General features: G+C 30.0%; 1 protein-coding gene across 1 annotated transcript; it reads left to right on the top strand.

Moving 5' to 3' along the window:
* The first annotated feature begins 1,871 nt into the window (after positions 1-1,871).
* On the top strand, positions 1,872-15,812 carry LOC145114287 (uncharacterized). Its single transcript, XM_079050290.1, is given in 25 exon segments — positions 1,872-1,887; positions 2,686-2,777; positions 2,867-2,941; positions 5,011-5,112; positions 5,275-5,334; positions 5,888-5,994; positions 6,618-6,665; positions 6,891-6,924; positions 7,010-7,071; positions 7,145-7,412; positions 7,505-7,573; positions 7,655-7,712; positions 8,293-8,366; positions 8,442-8,481; positions 8,582-8,645; positions 8,736-8,794; positions 9,656-9,760; positions 9,850-9,991; positions 10,078-10,130; positions 10,676-10,897; positions 11,018-11,094; positions 11,538-11,598; positions 11,708-12,234; positions 15,021-15,062; positions 15,515-15,812. Coding segments are annotated over 15 exon segments (1,122 nt in total). The 3' UTR covers positions 8,599-8,645; positions 8,736-8,794; positions 9,656-9,760; positions 9,850-9,991; positions 10,078-10,130; positions 10,676-10,897; positions 11,018-11,094; positions 11,538-11,598; positions 11,708-12,234; positions 15,021-15,062; positions 15,515-15,812.
* Positions 15,813-20,853: the final 5,041 nt, after the last annotated feature.

Below are 20,853 nucleotides of genomic sequence, written 5' to 3'. Positions count from 1 at the left end.
TTGAAGAGGTTGCCTAACATATTTGTTTTTAATTTTTTATAGGATAAATTCAGGAAATAGCAACATACTTATCATATGTTAAGAAAGTATGGATTTCTGGTGACATTTTTTTGTTACTGGATCATATCTTAATACTTTAATAGATATTTTTGTTTTACTTAATAGATAATTTTCATAATCGAATATCAATGATTCTGTAACAATATTTAAAAACAATATATGAATGTTTTTTTAGTAATATTACAATTTTGATCTGAGTGTAGCTGATTTTTTCAGTTTTGGTCCTTGTTTTGAGGTTTGTAATGTTTTTGATCCTTGTTCCAAGTAAAATGACAATAATGCTATGACCAAAACTGCAAAAATTAGGTATATACTTGGTGACCAAAAGTAGCCTCTTTACTTGGGAAATGTTACAAGAATCCCCAATTCATAATTCATAAATTAGCTATAATCAGGTCAGGGACCAAAAGTGTATTTTACTCTTCTTTCTAAGTTTGTGTTTTGTATCAGATACAACATGTGATTCGTGCATAATACAGAAACGCTGTTTCTGTTTTTATAAGAACAACATGGATTCATATGTCCATTTTCATATAGGGCAGTGTAAGTTAGTTCTAAATGAACTACTAGTTATTAAAGTGTTTTTATTCCATTTTTCAATTAGTGTTTTTAAGTAAATAAACTTCCATGACAAGAAAGTTGATTGTGTTTTGTTTTCAAATATATATATATATATATATATATATATATATATATATATATATATTTGTTGGGTTAATTTGTTGATTTATTTGTTATGGCATCCTACTTTGGCACACATACATGAAAGGTCCAACTCCAACTAGATCATATTATGGTGAATTGTCATATTGAATACCAGTTTTGCTGTCATAACTGTTTCCAGTCTGTTGCAACACATGTTTCTGATAACTATAATATGATTGTTGTTTGTACATCCATAATAAACTAAGAATGTGTTATGCATTCACTCACGTACAACTTTATAGAAAGGGGTAAGAGGGGAAATCAGCATAATAAAGAGAATCTTATAGTTCAAGGGCTTAAGGGGTATTTTAGGCATTTCATATTATTAGTTTGTTAGTATAAGAGGGTAGTGGAAAGGGAGAGTGAGGTATCTTTCTATCTTGTAAAATCTGGAATTCATTCTTATTAGGAGATTGGCTATCTCGAATCAGCTCAACTATCTTCATCTTGTAATCATTTGATATTATTAAGTGTTTTTCAATCAATATTAGAATCATTTGATTGGTTATCTGTTATTGGATCTGTTCATAGAAACCAGTTCATAACAGAATGCTTCATTTAACTAAGCAAAATGTGACACTTGAGTTAACTTGCTACTAGCTTCTTCATTTGAAACATGACAATGCTACTATTACTATGACAGCTATTTGTGTGATTGCACTTGCTAAGTTTAGCTTGCACATACGATATCTTTTACTAATAAAGTGCTACCTGGATAATGATGTCTTAAATTTTCTGGATTTGTGTTTGATAAAAAATGCTTTCTATGTTAAAAGTTATTGATGTGAGATTCATAATTAAGTGATGCTTTCTTGTTTTTGGGTTTTGGAGAGCATAAATCTTTGCTTTTATGGACGGATGCATGGTATATAATATAGTTAACACTGCTCTTTTTCGATACAATATAAGGCAGAGCAGTTCCATTTTGTTTTATCATCGGGTAGGGTATGCTGTTACAATCTTTTGTGCTGAAGTTTCATCTATTTTATTTGTTGTTAACATCTCTCAAGTTTCCATAAGGCATAATATATTCATGTTATCTGCTTAAATTTCATGTCTAGCATTCCCTCCTCTTGGAGTCAGGGAGTTTCTTGCTACAGTTAAACATGTCTTTATTGTCAGGTTGGTGGTTTAGGCCCAAAACGGAATCTTTTTTGCAATTTTGGTCCTGTCCTTATTTGGGTGGTCGTCAACTCTAACAACCTAGATGTTAAATTTATTTACAGTGCCACCCATGCAGTGATGATGTAGTTTTAACCTTATCAAGGAGAATTCTCTAGGGATTAGAACTGTATTCTACTCTCGCGACCAATGTGCGTAATATACTCTATTTTTTACTCTTAATAGCAATGTACTTTACATATTACAAGTTAAAGTAAATTTTTTTTTTTAAAAGTTAAGAAATGGAATTCATAGTAAGATGCTATAATAGACAATAAAATGAAAGTATATTGCTATTTCATGCATAAAACTCATGATTGGGCTAAATGCAAGAAAAAATAATTTTTTTATCGTCTTATTATTATTATTATTATTTTTGAAACAGCAAACTAACCTACGAAAAACATGAAGTTTTACTTTAATTTTATGATCCTCCAAATAATCTTTTTTTATTACTGAAATAGGACAGGGAAATGAAGATGCTGGAGAGTAGGCAGATATTGACCCACAGAGATTGTATCATATAGTTTTCAATTTTAGCCCTTTTTTGAGGTTTGTAACGTTTTTGATCCTTGTTCCAAGTAAAATGACAATATTGAATTTTGGGACCAACATTTGCAAAAATCAGCTATATTTGGTTACAAGAACCTCAAATAAGGAACCAAATTCATAAATTAGCTATAATCAGGGACCAAAGTTGTATTTTACTCTTTTTTCTAAGTTTGTGTGCTTCTGACAATTTCTGCCTTTTTGTATCAGATAAAACATGTGAATCGTGCGTACAGAATTTTAAAGGAACAACTTGGATTCATATGCAGGATCATGTCCATTTTCATATAGGAATCAGGACAGTAAGTTAGTTCTAAATAAATTAGCTATTAAAGTTTGTTATAATATGTTGGATTGGTTGAAATTACGTTATTACCCTCTTTGGACACAGGTGGTATGCTTTTCCAATGTAAGGATTTTGTTGATGAATGTGTACTCTGATAGACATGAGGAAGTTCCTGACGAGGTAAATTATTTAAGAAATGCAAGTAGAAGTAGTATTTTTTTTTTCAATGTTTAAGAGTCTCCAATAACATGAGTTTCTTTGATTTGAGTTAATCTTTCATGATTTCTGCCATTCGATTACTGATTTATTTGCCATATCAATTGGTGCTTTTTAAGGAAGTAACAACCAATCCATCACTCTTTTCTTTTCTTTTGTCCACCAAAACCAGATGATTTTTGTTGCTACAATATGTTATACAAGTGGTTTCTATTTCTTATTCACTTATGTTTTTTTTTATTCTTTTCAAGTCTACCAAAATTGAACCTTTTCTTACTATAAGTGGAAATTATTCCTTTTCCTATACCAAAGATAAGGAAGGGGGCTGTACTTTCCCATGGAAACCTGATTGTAAATACCAATTGTTTCATCATTATTTTGTTCTAATACTCCCCATGCTTATTTCAGTTATATATATATATATATATATATATATATATATATATATATATATATATCTTATCTTCCTTTGACACACATATAACCAGAAAAGAAACTTCAAGTTTATGTTTTTTCCAAATTAAGTGGATGATAATGATTTCTTTATTGTATCTCTTTTAGTCAAGTTGACCAGTATGTTGTTGAAAGTAGAAAACAACTCCTCTTTTACTGCTTTTTAAATCTAATGCATTTACTTCATTCTTCAATTCATATTATTTGTTTGGCTTACAATCCATGAGGTTAAGCACTCTGCACAACAGCAAGTAAACCGGGACTTGATTCTAGTTGTTCACTAGATGTGAATTTTGTCTCCATCTTTTAAGTGAAATATTTCTCTAAATAATGTTCATATTTCTTTTCCCTTGACCCTTTCCAGTTTCATTAGTCAAGTTTATGATGATATTTCTCTTTCTAATTACCTACTTTTTGTAATGGTTATGTGTTGACCATTGATATGTGGATGTGGATGTATCATAATGGTTATGCAGCACATGTTTCTTATAAGTATAATACGATACACCCATAAACTAAGAATGGTTCTTTTAACTAAGGGGGTGTTTGGCTAAGCTTATGAAAAATCATTAGTACTTTTCAGCTTATAGCTTATAGCTTATAAGTTGATAAGTTAGGGGCCTCTTACTTATTGATTTTGACTTATTACCGGTATGGCACCGGTATTACAATGCGAATCAGAGGAATCAAAAACAAACTGTAAACACTTTTTGCATGAGGCTATTTATCAGGCATCCATAACCACTTTTGGCTCTGTTTGATTCATACCACTTCACTTGCTAAGTTTATCAGGCATCGTTAACATGACAATACTACTATTACTATGACAGCTATTTGTGTGATTGCACTTGCTAAGTTTAGCTTCCACATATGATATCTTTTACAAATATACAGTCAGTGGTCCATAATTTGAGTTACAACTTCGTTTTCACTTGAAATATGACAAACAATCAGTCCAAGTTTGCTTTTTTGCAATTTTGGTCCTTATTTCATGGTTTTATAACGCTTTTTACTACTTGGGTGGTCGTCAACTCTAACACAACAACCTAGATGTTAAATTTATGATAATGATCATTTTATCATCTCTTTTATTCCCATTTGGCAAAATGGTCATTTTCACAAATTTAATATATGGGCTTTGCGACCCAGATACCAAACCCATTATATTTATGACACCATGAAAGAGTAGCATATTTTCATTAAAGATTCTAATTTAAAGGATTTAGAGTTTAGTTATGCTCCAACAATGTTCATAACTTTTCTTAAAAATCATCTGTCATATACGTTTAAGGGGCATAACTATACCCTAATCCCTGAAACGATTCTCTAATTTAATATATATATATATATATATATATATATATGTATATATGTATATGTATATATATAAGTCGTCAACTTTAGCAACAGATATTTTAAATTTCTGAACATGACCATTTTGCCCCCGTATTCTTCATCTCTTTCATTTCCATGTTCAAGCCAGCCCAACATTATTCATCTCTTTCCTTAAAAAAATTGCATCTGATATCTGATGTGTTTAAAAGATATTGTTGTTCATAATAAGTCATTTTTTGTTTCAGATCATCAGAAAGACACGGATGTATTTTCCTGTGAATAGCTTTCAAAGAAGTTTGTCTTCATTGAAGCTCCTTCCAAAATCTCTTGCAAATGATGCCACCATAGTTCCCAAATACCCTCTGACCCTCTCGAGCTGCTTTTATTTTATCAAAAAAATAAATTAAGAAAAGCTGCTTTTGTAAATAATTAGGATTTGCTCTCATATAATTGTTACTCACTCTATCATGACAAACTTATTAATATTCATTTACATTTATTTTTGGCAGTTTGATAAATTATCACTGGTATGGGGAAAGCCACAGCAGCATCCTTTGGGGGTTGAAGAGGTAAATTGTTTGTTATTGTTACAAATAGCATTTTTTTTCCAATTAAGTTATTGCACTTTTGAAAATCTAATCTTGTTTGGTTCTGGTTACCAACTTTTACTTCCATTTTTATTCTGATGAAGACATTGTATATTGAAAATCTAACCATTTCCAACATTATACTTTCTCTTATAGCACTATACTTTCAATATCTAACTTATAAGGCCTTATATTTTTATTTTTTGTTCGTTTTGGGCATTCTACTTTGAAATGTAAATTTTGTTATATTTTTTTTATTACAACTTAAGAGCGATATATTTTCATTTTATTGTCTTTGAGACAATGCATTTGACACCTACAATCAACAAACAATTTTGGCAATATTCATCAATTCTAATGTGAGATGAGTTTGGAGGAAAAAAGAAGAATGAAAAATAGATAAATGATTGATGTCTGAATACATTAAGCCAGATTTTCTTACTTAACATATTAAATAAAAAAGAAACAACCCTTACATCAGATTTGATAGTTCACTTATTTTGCTGTTTGCTATTTACTTTTTATTTGATTCTAGGGTTTGTCTGATATTATCCTAAGATCAACACTTTTATGGAAGTTGAAATTTCTTAATTTTATTGCTGCATATGCTAATTCTCAAGCTGTAGTGCTAGTGCTTGCAAGGTTAGTTTCATTTAAGACTTTTTTTTTTTTTGAATACAAACTTATGCATCCCATATGCATGGACTTTATTTTATGTAAAGAAGTGTAAATTATTCTATTGTGTTTTAGTGGCAAAGATAACATGCTTCCATACTAATCTTAATTATGTTTTTCTACCTGTATCAATTAATATCATGTAACATGTCCGATTTTCTGGCTATCTGATAGGATAACTGGAGCAGTTGAGAGTTTCTAGCAATCTGGAAAAAAAAGCCAAATGACCATTTACAATTCTCTAAGGTACAAAACCAAACTTTAAAATGTTGATTAGTTTTTTTTTTTTTTTTTTTAAAAAGAACTTTGCTGATTAGTTAATATACTTTGAAATTCAACCTGTTATAGCATCATTTCAAAAGTTAAACTATTAATACATTGAAACTTACCAACTTTTTCCCTATTAGGGCATTGAACTTTGTTAATTTAACCAATCTTACATACTCTAAAAATCTAACCTATTAAGATGCACTTTTGGTTATTTTCCTTTTAAGAGTTTCACTTTGAGAATCTAACCTATTGAGACAATGTACTTATAAAATCCGAAGTTTTTTTTTTTTTTGAGTATTTAACATGATTGTGTTTTCCAGGATATTTCAGATTATGATGATGCAAGATATTGCTGCTCTGGTGCAGATGTTTGCTTAGACTGCTGGCCTCTCTTGACAATTGCTATTAAAGTCATCGATACTTCTCTTAGATAGAGGTAAATAAGGTAATAATCAATATATATATATATATATATATATGTATATATATATATATATATATATATATATATATATATATATATATATATATGATTCTGTGTAGTTCCTTTAGTAATATTTTACTACATTAACTGAATCCATTTTCTAAATAAGGGGAGCTATTGCTGACTATTTTCGTGTCTACAAGGTTGGATTTAAACATGTAGTTATTCATATCTAAATTTTTTTAGTGTCAGATAAGATTCTTAATAATCTTTTTTGTTATTGTTCAGGGTAACAACAATAGTAAATCAAAGGTTTCTCTTGTGGGTTCTGCACTTCATCCTTTTCTTGTGTAAGTATGAAAATCTTTTATAAATATCAAATATTAAGTTAAATTTCCCTGACCCTTGTATTAATATCTGCAGGAGATCATATTCTGATGTTTTGAGAGACTTTTTTGAGAAGAAATTACTTTGTAGGCAGCAGTTACTTTCAGATGAAATATATGAGAAAATACTGGAAATGTTTCCCGATGAATGTATGCAATATTAATATTGCAATCTGGATTAAATAATGAAATTAAGAATTAAAATTTATTTATCTTGCAGCAATAGGCGCTCTTCTAGTGGAAAAGATGTTAATGTTGTGAGATGGGAACAATCAAAACAGCTTCTTCAGTCTGGTAAACAAAAGGTATAAATTACACATTTTATTAATTTTAATTTTAATCTAATAAATAATACGTAGTAAGTATATTAAAATGTTGTTTTTCTTTTACATGTTAGGCAACTGGGATTCGTAGGTGTGTTGAGGAGATTGTCTTTTCTTTCACTTATCCTAGGCTTGATATGGAGGTCAACTATTATGACTTGTAATATATCTACTTTATGATGTTTTATTATTATTATTATACTAATTGAAAGTCATTATCTCAGGTTTCCAAACACATGAATCATTTACTGAAGGCACCATTTTGCATACACCCCAAAACAGGTCTTTTGTTTTTTTAGTTAACAATTTTCATGTTTACAAAAGGAAATGTTGTGGCATTTTATTAAAACAATCCATGATATATAAATTACTTAAGTTGTTGCATTTTCACAACTTTCATGCTTACAAGCAACCCCCAACTTTAACAACTTTCATGCTTACAAGCAACCCCCAACTTTAATAATAGGAGTTAAGTTCTTCACAACTTTCATACTTAAGTTATGGATCCTTTAAGCCAATGGAAAATGACTATTTCACCCTCATCTTTTCATTTGCTCCATTCCTTCTTCAACAAACCCTAAACTCAAACATAAGTTTACCAAATTATAGCAACCAAATATAAAATTAATACCAGCGAAATACTTTTTTTGTTTAAAAATGAGTTTTTTATGGCAATTTTCATGTAGGGTGAAGATGGGGGCAAGATAGTCATTTTATTTACTGTTAGCATCAGGGACAAGTTTTGCAACAAAACTAAACTTTAGAGACCACATTTCTAACAAATGAAACATGTGGACAAGAAATTTAACTTCTGACATATCATAGGGACTAAAGTTGTAATAATATGTTTTTTTTCCTCCAGGTCGTGTTTGTGTTCCTATTGATCCAAATGTTTGTGATGAGTTTGATCCTATCAACGTCCCAACACTCTTTAAGGTATATATATTTTTTTTAATTTCAATTTTATATTATTTCACATCTTTAATACTTTTGATATTTATCTCATCACAGCTTCTGAGAGAAATCAACACTGGAGGCTTGCAAGTAGAAGGTGATAAAGATATGCCACTTGATGTATCATTAAAAGTATATTTTCTTATTATTATGGGTATTTATTATTTTAAATAATTTTTTTGACTGATTAATGGTAGTATGGGAAAGTCCATAAGATACTTTAGAGAATCATTCTTGCAGCCTTTGATGAAATCTTGCAAGGTAATGATCAAAAGTAACAACTTATTTCCTTTTTTTTTTCAGTTATTGTAATGATACTAAAATGCAACAAAGAATTCACTGATTTTTCAGGAAGAGATAGAGGAGTCATATGGTGCCAAAGTTCAGCAATCAAAAAACTCCTTGACCTGGTAACATTATTGTGTTATGTATTATATTTATTGCAATAGTTAATGAACCAAAAATGAAAAAATGCATTTGTATGAGAAATGTTAGTTTTATATAAGTAAAATATACTTCCTCACAGATCCCCATTTATATAACCTGATTTTGACTTCCATTTTAACAAGATCTTTTAGTTTTGAGCTTGTGTGTTTTGTTAAGACATATTTTTTTTTTTTTTTTTTTTTTTTTCTAGACAGTTTGCAACTAAAGCTGACTTATTAGAAGGTTTTAGTAAGTGTGAGACAGCTTCGATGATTTTGAACAAGTCAAACACATAGTCGTATTAAGAGGTGTGATTTATGTTTTACGGATGGGCCTGGGTGATTGCTGGGCCTTCTGGACCTCCTGTACGGTTTGGGTAAGTATACCAAAGACGCAAGGAGTAAGCTGCAAGTAAAGTTAGGATAATTTAGGGTAGTTTTTGTATAAATAAGGATAATTATCCAGTAATTGAGTTTGTTTAGGATTCTTCTTCTAGTTCTTAGTTTCCTATTTTATTAGGGTTTAGGTCATTTTTAGTCTCTTAACTTTTGTGTTTTGTATTCATTTGGTCACTTAACTCTTTTTAAATTTTAAAAGGTCATCAAACTTTTGGCTTTGTGCTCATTTAGTCACCTAACTTTTGGTTTGGCCACTTAACTTTTAGATTTGTGCTCATTTAGTCACTTAACTTTTAAAATTATGTTCATTTAGTCACTAAACTTTTAAAATGAAGCTGTAAAACATGTGTGCTTTGATTGTATCAGGGACCAAAGTTGTATTTTACTCTTTTTTATAAGTTTGTGTGCTTTATATTCTTCTGACAAATTCCGCCTTTTCTGCATCAGATAAAACATGTGATTCGTGCATACAGAAACGTTCTTTCTGTTTTTAAAGGAACAACATGGATTCATATGCAGGATCATGTCCATTTTCATATAGGAATCAGGACAGTAAGTTAGTTCTAAATAAATTAGTTATTAAAGTTTGTTATAATACGTTGAATTGGCTGAAATTACGTTATTACCCTCTTTGGACACAGGTGGTATGCTTTTCTTGGAAGGTTTGATGTGGCAATGAAAAGATACGTTGGAAATTGTGGGTTGTAGTCATCAATCAAAGCCAATGTAAGGATTTTGTTGATGAATGTGTACTCTGATAGACATGAGGAAGTTCCTGATGAGGTAAATTATTTCATTATTTAAGAAATGCAAGTAGAAGTAGTATTTTTTTTTTCATTGTTTAAGAGTCTCTTTGAAAAATAAAAAAGGTTATGGAGACAAGCCCTGTGTTATCTGGTTTCATCAGGCTAATAATGCACAGGTAGTCTCTAATTGCATCTGCTTTTCAGTTATTCTTGTGTTTTATGTCTTTCGCATCTATTTTTGTTGGGCATTTTGTAAAATATTTTTATTCCATTTTTCCAATTAGTGTTTCAGTAGCATGCTTTTTAAGGAAATATACTTCCATTATCATGGTTCGATGTATAATTGTGTAGAGTATATGACAATCAGATTTCTCAAAATAGCAACACACTTGTTGATTTATTTATTATAGCATCCTACTTTGTTAGGAAATTTGTAATTTCAAAATCTACTCTGTCATGCTTTCATATCATAATAACAGACTTAAACATCTATCTCCCTTTTCTTTGATTTGAGTTATTCTTTCATGATTTCTTCCATTCGATTACTGATTTATTTGCCATATGAATTGGTGCTTTTAAGGAAGTAACAACCAATCCATCACCCTTTTCTTTTCTTTTCTTTTTGTCCACAAAACCAGATGATGTTTGTTGCTACAATTTTGTTATACAAGTGGTTTCTATCTCTTATTCACTTATGTTTTTTTTTTTTATTCTTTTCAAGTCTACCAAAGTTGAACCTTTTCTTACTATAAGTGGAAATTGTTCCTTTTCCTATACCAAAGATAAGGAAGGGGGCTGTACTTTCCCATGGAAACCTGATTGCAAATGTTTGTGGTGGAAGTCTTGGAATAATTTCAGTTATATATATTTTATCTTCCTTTGGCACACATATAACCAGATCATATTGGCATACTATGGTGGCTCAGTTGGGTTTTATGAAGGAGTAAGAAACTTCAAGTTTATGTTCTTTCCAAATTAAGTTCATGATAATGATTTCTTTATTGTATCATGACAAAACTGTTGTTTTTTTTTTGACTTATTTACTGTATTTTCATTCGTGTAGGACAACTTGAAATTGTTGGATGACATGGCGGAAATGAGTTGAACCTACTGTATATAACAGAGTATATGATATGATGGGTATGATAAATTTATTTATTTTTCTCAATCAGTAAGGTTTGTTGATATAGTGAATTGTGACATTGATTACTGGTTTTGCTGTCATAAGTTTTTCCAGTCTGTAGAAGTTAAAAGGCTGGCTGTATTATTGGATTTGAAAGCCTCTGAATGTGACATTGATCAATTCTTTTAAATATTGTTGATATAGTGAATTGTGACATTGATTACTACCTTCTTCTTGGACTTGGATATAGCAGCCCACAAAACTCTTGCATGACCATAGTGATTTGTCTTTGATCAGCTCAAAATGTTGTTAATATGATTACTTTTGCATAAAATTTCTCAAACGTGCACAGGATGACGATGATGTTTCTCATGACAAGGATATTTTATCTCCAATTTGGTGTTCTTTTAAGTAATTGGTTTGATGGTCTGTTTCTCATTTGCATAAAGTTTATCTGTAGGTTGTGGAAGATGCAAATGCTCTGATATTACAATGCGAATCAGAGGAATCAGAGACAAACTGTAAACACTTTTTCCAACAAAATTCATATCTTTCCTTAAAAAATTTGCGTCTGATATCTGACGTGTTTAAAAGATATTGTTGTTGATAATAAGTCATTTTTCGTTTCAGATCATCAGAAGACGTGGATGTATTTCCTGTGAATTGCTTTCAAAGAAGTTTGTCTTCCAAAATCTCTTGCAAATGGAACACCTTCATCTTCATTAAAGGCTCTCCCTTTGATAACGATTAGAAGACAATCATTCGGGCAGCGGGCAGAGCCAAAAAAACTCACGACCCTGCTCTGCCCGAGATCTTTTCATTCTCTTGTGTGACAAGGTTTCTCAACTCTTCTGTGACAGCCTTGTTGATGGTCATGGTCAAAGTCAAATCCATGGTCAAAAAGTCAAGGTCAAAATGAAAGGAGGAGATTTATATGGGCTTCCCAAGACCCACCAACTCTTCTGACCCTCTCGAGCTGCTTTTATTTTATCAAAAAAAAAAAAAATTAAGAAAAGCAAATAATTAGGCTTTGCTCTCATAGAATTGGTACTCTATCATGACAAACTTATTGATTTTCATTTATTTTTGGCAGTTTGATAAGTTATCACTTGTATGGGGAAAGCCACAGCAGCATCCTTAATTTGGGGGTTGAAGAGGTAAATTGTTTGATTTTGTTACAAATAGCATTTTTTTTTTCCAATTAAGTTATTGCACTTTTGAAAATCTAATCTTGTTTGGTTCTGGTTACCAACTTTTACTTCCATTTTTATTCTGATGAAGACATTGTATATTGAAAATCTAACCATTTCCAACATTATACTTTCTCTTATAGCACTATACTTTCAATATCTAACTTATAAGAGTAAGGCCTTATATTTTTAATTTTTGTTTGTTTTGGGCATTTTACTTGAAATGAAAATTTGTTATATTTTTTTTTTACAACTTAGAGTGTTATATTTTTATTTTATTGCCTTTGAGATGTTGCATTTTATACTTACAATCAACAGACAATTTTGGCAATATTCATCAATTTTAACGTGAGTTTGGAGGAAAAAGGAAGAATGACAAATAGATAAATGACTGATGTCTGAATACATTAAGCCAGATTTTCTTATATTAACTAAAAAAGAAACAGCCCTTACATCAGATTTGATAGTTCACTACTTCACTTACTTTATTCATTTGGCCTGTTTGCTACTTACTTTTTATTTGATTCTATGGTTTGTCTGATGTTATCCTAAGATCAACACTTTTGTGGAAGTTGAAATTTCTTAATTTTATTGCTGCATATGCTAATTCTCAAGCTGAAGTGCTAGTGTTTGCAAGGTTAGTTTCATTTAGGACTTTTTTTTTTTTTTAGTTTAAAAAAAAAGAACTTTGCTGATTAGTTATACATGCAAAATATCTGATAGGGTATTAATGAAAAAGCCATGCAATATTATCTTAAAGACAATAATATACTTTGAAATTCAACCTGTTATAGCATCATTTCAAAAGTTAAACTATTAATACATAGAAACCTACTAACTTTTTCCCTATTAGGGCATTGAACTTTGTTAATTTAACCAATCTTACATACTCTAAAAATCTAACCTATTAAGATGCACTTTTGATTATTTTCCTTTTAAGAGTTTCACTCTGAGAATCTAACCTATTGAGACAATGTACTTTGAAAATCTGAACCTTTTTTTTATTTTGGTCATCAACTATTGCATTATGCTTTCAGTAGTTTTTTCCTATTAAGCGACTGTACTTCGATTAAGATGTTGACTTTGAGAATTTAACCCAGTATAACACTATATTATCAAAATCTACTCAATTAAAACATTATACTTTCTATTTTGTTTCCTATCTTTGCATTTTAAACTTGTAACCTGAAAAGACATTGTAATTAAACATGTTTTATATTGGTTAGAGTTTATATCATATTACTTTCTATTATTTTTCCTATCATTAAGACGTAATTTTCATTTCCTATAAAGACATTGCATTTTAAAAGCCTAACCAAGTATTGCATTTTTACTATACAAAACATTGTAGTTTGATTATCTAACCATTTATAGCATTATACTTTTTACTATACTTCAAATGTTTTATATTTTGAAAATATAAACTATAATAACATTATATTCTTGATTTTTTTTTTTTATTAAGACATTGTATTTTGAAAATCTTAGCAAATTTAGCATTATATTTTCTGTTATATATACAGTTAGTATCTAACCTTTTAAGACATTATACTTTTAAGTTCTAAAACTTGTTTGGGTTTGGTAACTAATTAAAGCATTACAATTTCACTTTGTTTTCTTCTTATAAAGGCACCCTACTTTGAAAATTTAACCATTTCTCATATTTTAAAATGTTGTAACATTAAACCTGAAAATTATAACTTGTTGAACCTGTTCAAATAGTTGACCAAAATTAATAAAACACAAAGTGTTCATAGATATGGTAGAATTCATCAGAAGCTAGAGAAATTTGAATTTCTCATATCTGATGTTGAAAGTTTTATAGTAAACACTTCTGACTACGAAACTGCTATATCAGATTGTACTTTTAGATTTTAAGAAAAAACATCAAAAAAAAAAAAAAAAAAGCTTAGATAGCAGTAGGAGCTTCTAGCTTTTAGCTTAAACAGAAAGCTCCAAATCCAAAAGTTACATCAAGTAGAGTTTCACCAAAAGCTCTTTTATATTTTTGCAAATTAACTTAATTACGTTTTTTTAAAATCAAGTTTCTATTTTATATTTTACAAAGATGTCATTTTTTGTAATTTTACATGTTTTAAATGGTTCCAACTGCTTTTGCTGAACACTTGTATACATTTTAAAATTGGGTTCTTTAGTTTTAGGTCTCTTATTTGATCCTAGAAAAGAGGATTCTCCAGGATGATGATTATTAAATTGTGGTTCATTTCTATTCATCCTGAAGTTAGGCTCTTCATCAGAGAGAATTAATTCTTCTTCTTCTGCAATAGGTATATAAACATCGTCATCCGAAGATTCTTCTGCTATTACATTACTTGTTTCTTCAATTTTGAAGAGTTGTTGAAGTTTTTATGACGACAAAATATCCAAATTTGCTATATCATTCATTGCCTTTAGTTTCAGCAAGATCTAGTAATCTAGGAGCTTGATCAAGAATTTATTCATTGATTATTAATTCGTCATTCTGAAAAGAAATTTTCTACTTTGGACAAGTAGTCTATCATGTTGACTTAAAATAGTCTTTGGGCCATGACATAGAACTAGGATTCCTTGATGAACCTACTTATTCATTTCCTACATTATAATTAGGATATGAATAAATACTTACCGATAAATGGCTTTGTATCTTCAGCTTTAGGGTTTAAAATTGTATCTTCAGTTTTGCTATATGCTTTATTTATTTATCATAAACTTCAATATTGTAAGGTTCAGTTTTTGACACTTAATTTTGGCAGGAAGAATTTTCCCTCATGCAGATATGTTGTCATACGGAAATGGTAATCTATGAAAAGAACTTTTATTAGATACCAAATGAGATTCTATTGTTTCATGTTTTTCAGTTGAGAATATTTGATGGTTTGTTTTAAAAATATGCAGATGGGAAACATCCTGCATGTGCATGTGATGAATCATATTTTGAAATGAAAATTTGTTATATTTTGATTACAACTTATAGCGTTATATTTTTATTTTATTGCCTTCCAGACATAGCATTTTACACTCACAATCAACAAACAATTTTGGCAATATTCATCAATTCTAACGTGAGATGAGTTTGGAGGAAAAAAGAAGAATGACAAACAGATAAATGATTGATGTCTAAATACATTAAGCCAGATTTTCTTACTAACATATTCAATAAAAAAGAAACAACCCTTGCATCAAATTCGATAGTTCGCTTACTTTATTCATTTGTACTGTTTGCTACTTACTTTTTATTTGATTCTAGGGTTTGTCCGGTATTATCCCAAGATCAACACTTTTATGGAAGATGAACTTTGTTAATTATATTGCTGCATATGCTAATTCTCGGCTCTATGATGTTAAAGCTGAAGTGCTAGTGCTTGCAAGGTTAGCTTCATTTAGCACTTTTTTTTTTTTTTTTTTTTAAATACAAACTTATGCAGTCAAGAGTTTCTAGCAATCTGAAAAAAAAGCCAAATGACCATTTACAATTCTCAAAGGTTCAAAACCAAACTTTACTTTGCTGATTAGTGTTTTTTTTTTCAAAAAAGAACTTTGTTCAAAATCTGAACTTTTCTGATTTTGGTTATCAACTATTGCATTATGCTTTCAGTAGTTTTTTCCTATTAAGCAACTGTACTTTAAATTATCTTTTCGTATTATCAAAATCTACTCAATTAAAACATTGTACTTTCAGTTTTGTTTCCTATCTTTGCATTTTAAAGCTCTAACCTGAAAAGACATTGTAATTTGAAAATTCAAACATGTTTGATATTGGTTAGAGTTTATGTCATATTACTTTTATTTTTTCCTGTAATTTTCATTTCCTATAAAGACATTGCATTTTAAAAGCCTAACCAAGTATTTCATTTGTACTATAAAAAGTAGACTTGTTTGATTTTGGTTACTAATTATAACATAATAGTTCCCAATCTTTTTTCATATTAGTTTTTTTATAAAAATATTGTAGTTTGATTATCTAACCATTTATAGCATTATACCTTCAATAACAATGTTATACTTTTTACTATACTTCAAATGTTTTATATTTTGAAAATATAAACTATAATAACATTATATTCTTGTTTTTATTTATTTATTTATTAAGACATTGTATTTTGAATGTCTTAGCAAATTTAGCATTATATTTTCTGTTATATTGTTATACAGTTAATATAAAGTATAATAGCATTATATTTTCTATTAAGACATTGTACTTTAAAAATTAAACAGTTTTTCATTATTTTCTCCTGAAACAATTCTTTTGTACTTTCTTTCATCATTATATGGCATTCTAAAGTAGTCATTGCACTTTTATTTGTACATCTAAGGTCCCTAAACAAAAAATATTGTTACTGATATTTTAATAAAAAACAAATCTAAACGTAATAAATACTTACTACTTCCCCAAACTTCAAACTTTTTGCGGGAGATTAAAAATCCAATCTTTTTTTTTTATTATGGTTACCATTTAATAGCAATATATTATAACTTTTTTCTTACTAAGACTGTAATTTTAATTTCTTTCTTATTAAGTCGTTAGACTTTCAAATTCTAACCATTTATGTAATAGCATTTTACTCACTAGCCCACTAAAACTATACACATTCTTTTACCTTGTATTCTCATCATCTAAATGTTTCCTCTCAAGTCATCCCACTGTAGGTAGCATCAGGCTCATGAAATGGGTCTGCTGGAACATTGTTTTTTCATAACAAGTATTATTGTTTCAATTGATATTGTGTTCTATGAATTGGTTAAATGTTATTGACATTTTAATTTGTTTAAAGATTCGTTGTTTAATAGATTTGGGTTTTAAAATTTGCTAGGAATTCATTCGTAAACTTGGAAATAAAAAAATAAAAGTAGATTGAAGAAATCAAAGAATGTTGCTGTTAGAGTCATATTTATTAATCTAACAGGCCAATCTTTTTTAACCTATTAATAGAATCATGTATGTTATTGGGCTACAGCCCACCTAAAAGGCTAAAACACCCCCCAAGGGCCAAGGTGCCTTCTTTCGCCCCCTTTCAAATAAAAGTACTGTTTTATTCTATATATATTTTGATTCTAATAGCATCTGAAGAAGTATATAAACATTTTAGTTATAAAGTTGTTATATAAAAATAATTCTAATTTTCATGTATGAAACATCAAAACTTATACCTAAAAATGAGAACTCCAAAACAGAACAACTTAGAATTGATTTTTCAATAAATTGTAACAATTAAAAAGCATCCATCATTAAGTCAAAAGATTAACAAATAAGTTCTTTTCGAAACAATATACACCACTGACGAATAAAGAAAATCCCAGGAAAATTCAAGGTAGTATCTTTCAATGCTAAAAAAAAAATATATTATTTGAATTTCATCTCTTAAAATCATTTTATGTTATGATCTTATCTAAATTAATGCTCGTGACCATTTTATAGAAATGGACTTTCATTAAAACCATAACATGGTAATGTGATTTTATTCAAATGTCCATTAAAACCAGTACATTTACCTCATAGGAGTTGATCTCAAAGTTTCATTAAAAATCTTCACGAGCCGATCTCAAGCTTCATACCATATAAGGCTCGAAACGAGCCGAGTTTGAGTCTAGTCAAGCTTGAGCTCGACTCGTTTGCACCATTCTCACAAAAAACAAAACGATTTTAATAAACAAATATATAACATGAAGATTTTTTAGGATTATTATATAATAAGCTGGGTTTTTATATATTTTCCTTATAGATATCTAATAAACGATACATATTAGATATGGATCATCCAACTACATTATTTTAAAATTCAAATAAAATCATATAACGAAAAAACTTAGTTTTTATATGTTATGGAGCATTGTAGTCGAGAAACTTGGAATTCAGCAACTATATTAACTCACTAAATCTAGTCAAACAAGAAACGAATTTTAGCCAATGAAACTCTGACTTTAGGATTACCACTTTCCGATTTCCAATCTTTTGAAGCTCCATAAATTCAAATTGTTGTGCTTGGTCAAAGTGCAAGTCTTTAAAGTCCAACTCATTCAACGACTTTATCTCGGAAACCATATATTTAATAACATTAATCATTTTTTTGACTACCCTTCTATTCCCATCAAATAGGTTTTGAAACTTTATGAAAGTATTTATTTAACATTTCTATAGAAGTAGAAAAGACGGTCTAAAGCAGGTAGGCAAATGGGTCGGCTAGGCTGGGGTTAACATAGTTTTTTTTTTTTTTTTGGTAAGGTCGAGTTAGCTGATGCAAAACGTTTTTGTTAATGTTTTTATTTTTGTACATAATTAAAATATTAAATAGGATTATAAAATCTATATCATTACAACAATAACCAACTATAAAAGGGTTTTAAGTTTTTAAGAGATCATCACATTCGATGACTATTAACTTGTATCGGTTTAAACTGAATTTTATGCCTTTGAGTCATTAAGATATAACACATAACTCAAACTGATTACAACCTTAAATATATTATTTGAAATTTCATTCGATCATTTATGAAATAGGATAAATATCACAAAAATCACTAAGTTTATATGAAAATTCGATTTTGACACTATGTTATTTTTTGTTTCAAATTGGACACCGTGTTTCCAATTTTTTACAATTCCGATCACTTGACCGGTCAACCTGATTGTTTGCTGAAGTAGAATGATGATGTGTCAGTTTTGATGGCATGACATGCTGATATGTCAAAATTGAAAAAAAAAATCACAAAAGACAATAAATTTTCATATTTTAAATTTTGACATTAAGTTTTCATTTTTTTTTTCAATTTTGATACTCAAATTTTTTTGTTACAAATTGATTATCTTTTTTTCCAATTTTGTTTTGTTTTGATGACGCGCCACTTTATTTTATAACCATATTTTTAAAACATAATATATTTATTGATTTGTTGGAAAACTTATAACATCTTGAAATTTTAAGATTTAGTATGTTAGAATTATTAAATAATATAAAGTGAACTTGAGACAAAAATTAAACTTCGGGAAAATTGGTCAAGAAATGTGAAAACGATTTCTATTGGTCATTTAATTAAATGAAATATAAAAGTTTTAGTAAATAATAAACATCTATGTAACACCCATTTTCCAGAATAGATTGGTTAAGGGTTTAGAAGGATCAAAGGTAAGGTTTTTGGGAAAAACCTTATGTCACGACGTGATGGATGGAACACCACATCATGACATGCAAAATACATGAACGTGTATTCGGATGGTTGTCACGACGTGACAACAACTGCAACCCAAGCCCATGATCTTTTAGGCTTTCTTCCATATTTAAGCCCCTAAACTCAAGGTTTAGGGCATCCTCTTCAGCCTTTAACACTTCCAAACGAAACCCAAGCCCAATTGTTGAGTTTTTGGAGCTTTTGGTGTCTTGAAGGAGAAGGAAGCATCCATGGTGCATTAATCCAGCTTGCAAGTCTCATCATCATCTTCTAACACTTGCCCAGGGCCATTGTAAGTGTTCAAGTTTCAAGCTTTATGTTCTATGCTTTTAGATCTAGGTTTTTTTTTGTGCATTTTCTCCATTAGGAGAGTTTGAGTGGATGGATTCCATAAAGTTGGAAACTTTATGGATCTTTAAGGTCCCTTTGGGGGTTATATGATCCAGATCTAGAGTTCATGGTGTTTTTGGTCTCATGCACAAGTTTGAGTTCTTTTCCTCCTTGTTTTTGACCTAAAGTGGAAGAGACATGCATGTCCATAAAACACCAATTTTTATGATGCATTAGGTGAAGAAAAGCCTTCTGGAAAGTATGGATGAGTGACCTTAGTGATTAAGAACTTGATGCATTAAGAAGACCAGAGCAGTTCCTACGATGTGAAGGATTGGCCTTCACGTCGTGACGAAAGGCAGTCTCCGCGACTGTTTTGTCTTGAGGCTACCATGATGTGACAAAAGCTCGGCCACGACATGGCGGCCGACTGTGAGACTTTTGACCGTTGACTTTTGTTGATCGTTGACCGTTGACTTTTTGACCAGTTTGACTTTGGGTCAAACTTGAAGGAATTGGATTATTACGTAAGGGTTATCTTTGTTTGGTGCTAGTCGGTTCGCAGGTGAAATCAGTGCATGGAGTGAGTGTGTCACCGTGTTCCTTGGGTCGTGAGTTTTCTCAATATATTACCTATGTCATAGTAGGGTGCATGCTAGACTAGCTGAGTCTTAGTAACTGGTGGATGTTATGATTATTTACCGAGTTGCTGATAACTCCAGGACTGCTGATAGTCCCATGGTTGTTGATAACCCATAGTTATCTATATTAACATAGGGGTAGTGGTATGCTGGTTAGAGTACCAGGAGGTCGGTAGTCGTCTAGTTGAGTGCTCTAGGGGTTGTATGTAGTCATGTAAGATAGCTTGAGAACTCTTGATCTAAGCTTTCTTTCTCGTTCCTTGTTTGGTTGTGGCTCTAAAGTGGGATCACCTGTTCGAATGTCTATCTCACCTCTGATTACATATAGTTATGCATTCAATAGTGGTATGCTAATGGTGATGTAGAGTACTATGTGAGTATCGACATGCGATAGTGAGCTGTTAGATCGGTAGACTAGTATGGGTGTTGCCTATGTTTATGTTCTTATTTG

Source organism: Lactuca virosa, chromosome 5, assembly GCF_052849685.1.
Source record: "Lactuca virosa cultivar CGN04683 chromosome 5, Lactuca_virosa_CGN04683_v6, whole genome shotgun sequence".
Taxonomy (NCBI): Eukaryota; Viridiplantae; Streptophyta; class Magnoliopsida; order Asterales; family Asteraceae; genus Lactuca; species Lactuca virosa.
This window is presented reverse-complemented; position numbering and strand designations above follow the sequence as displayed.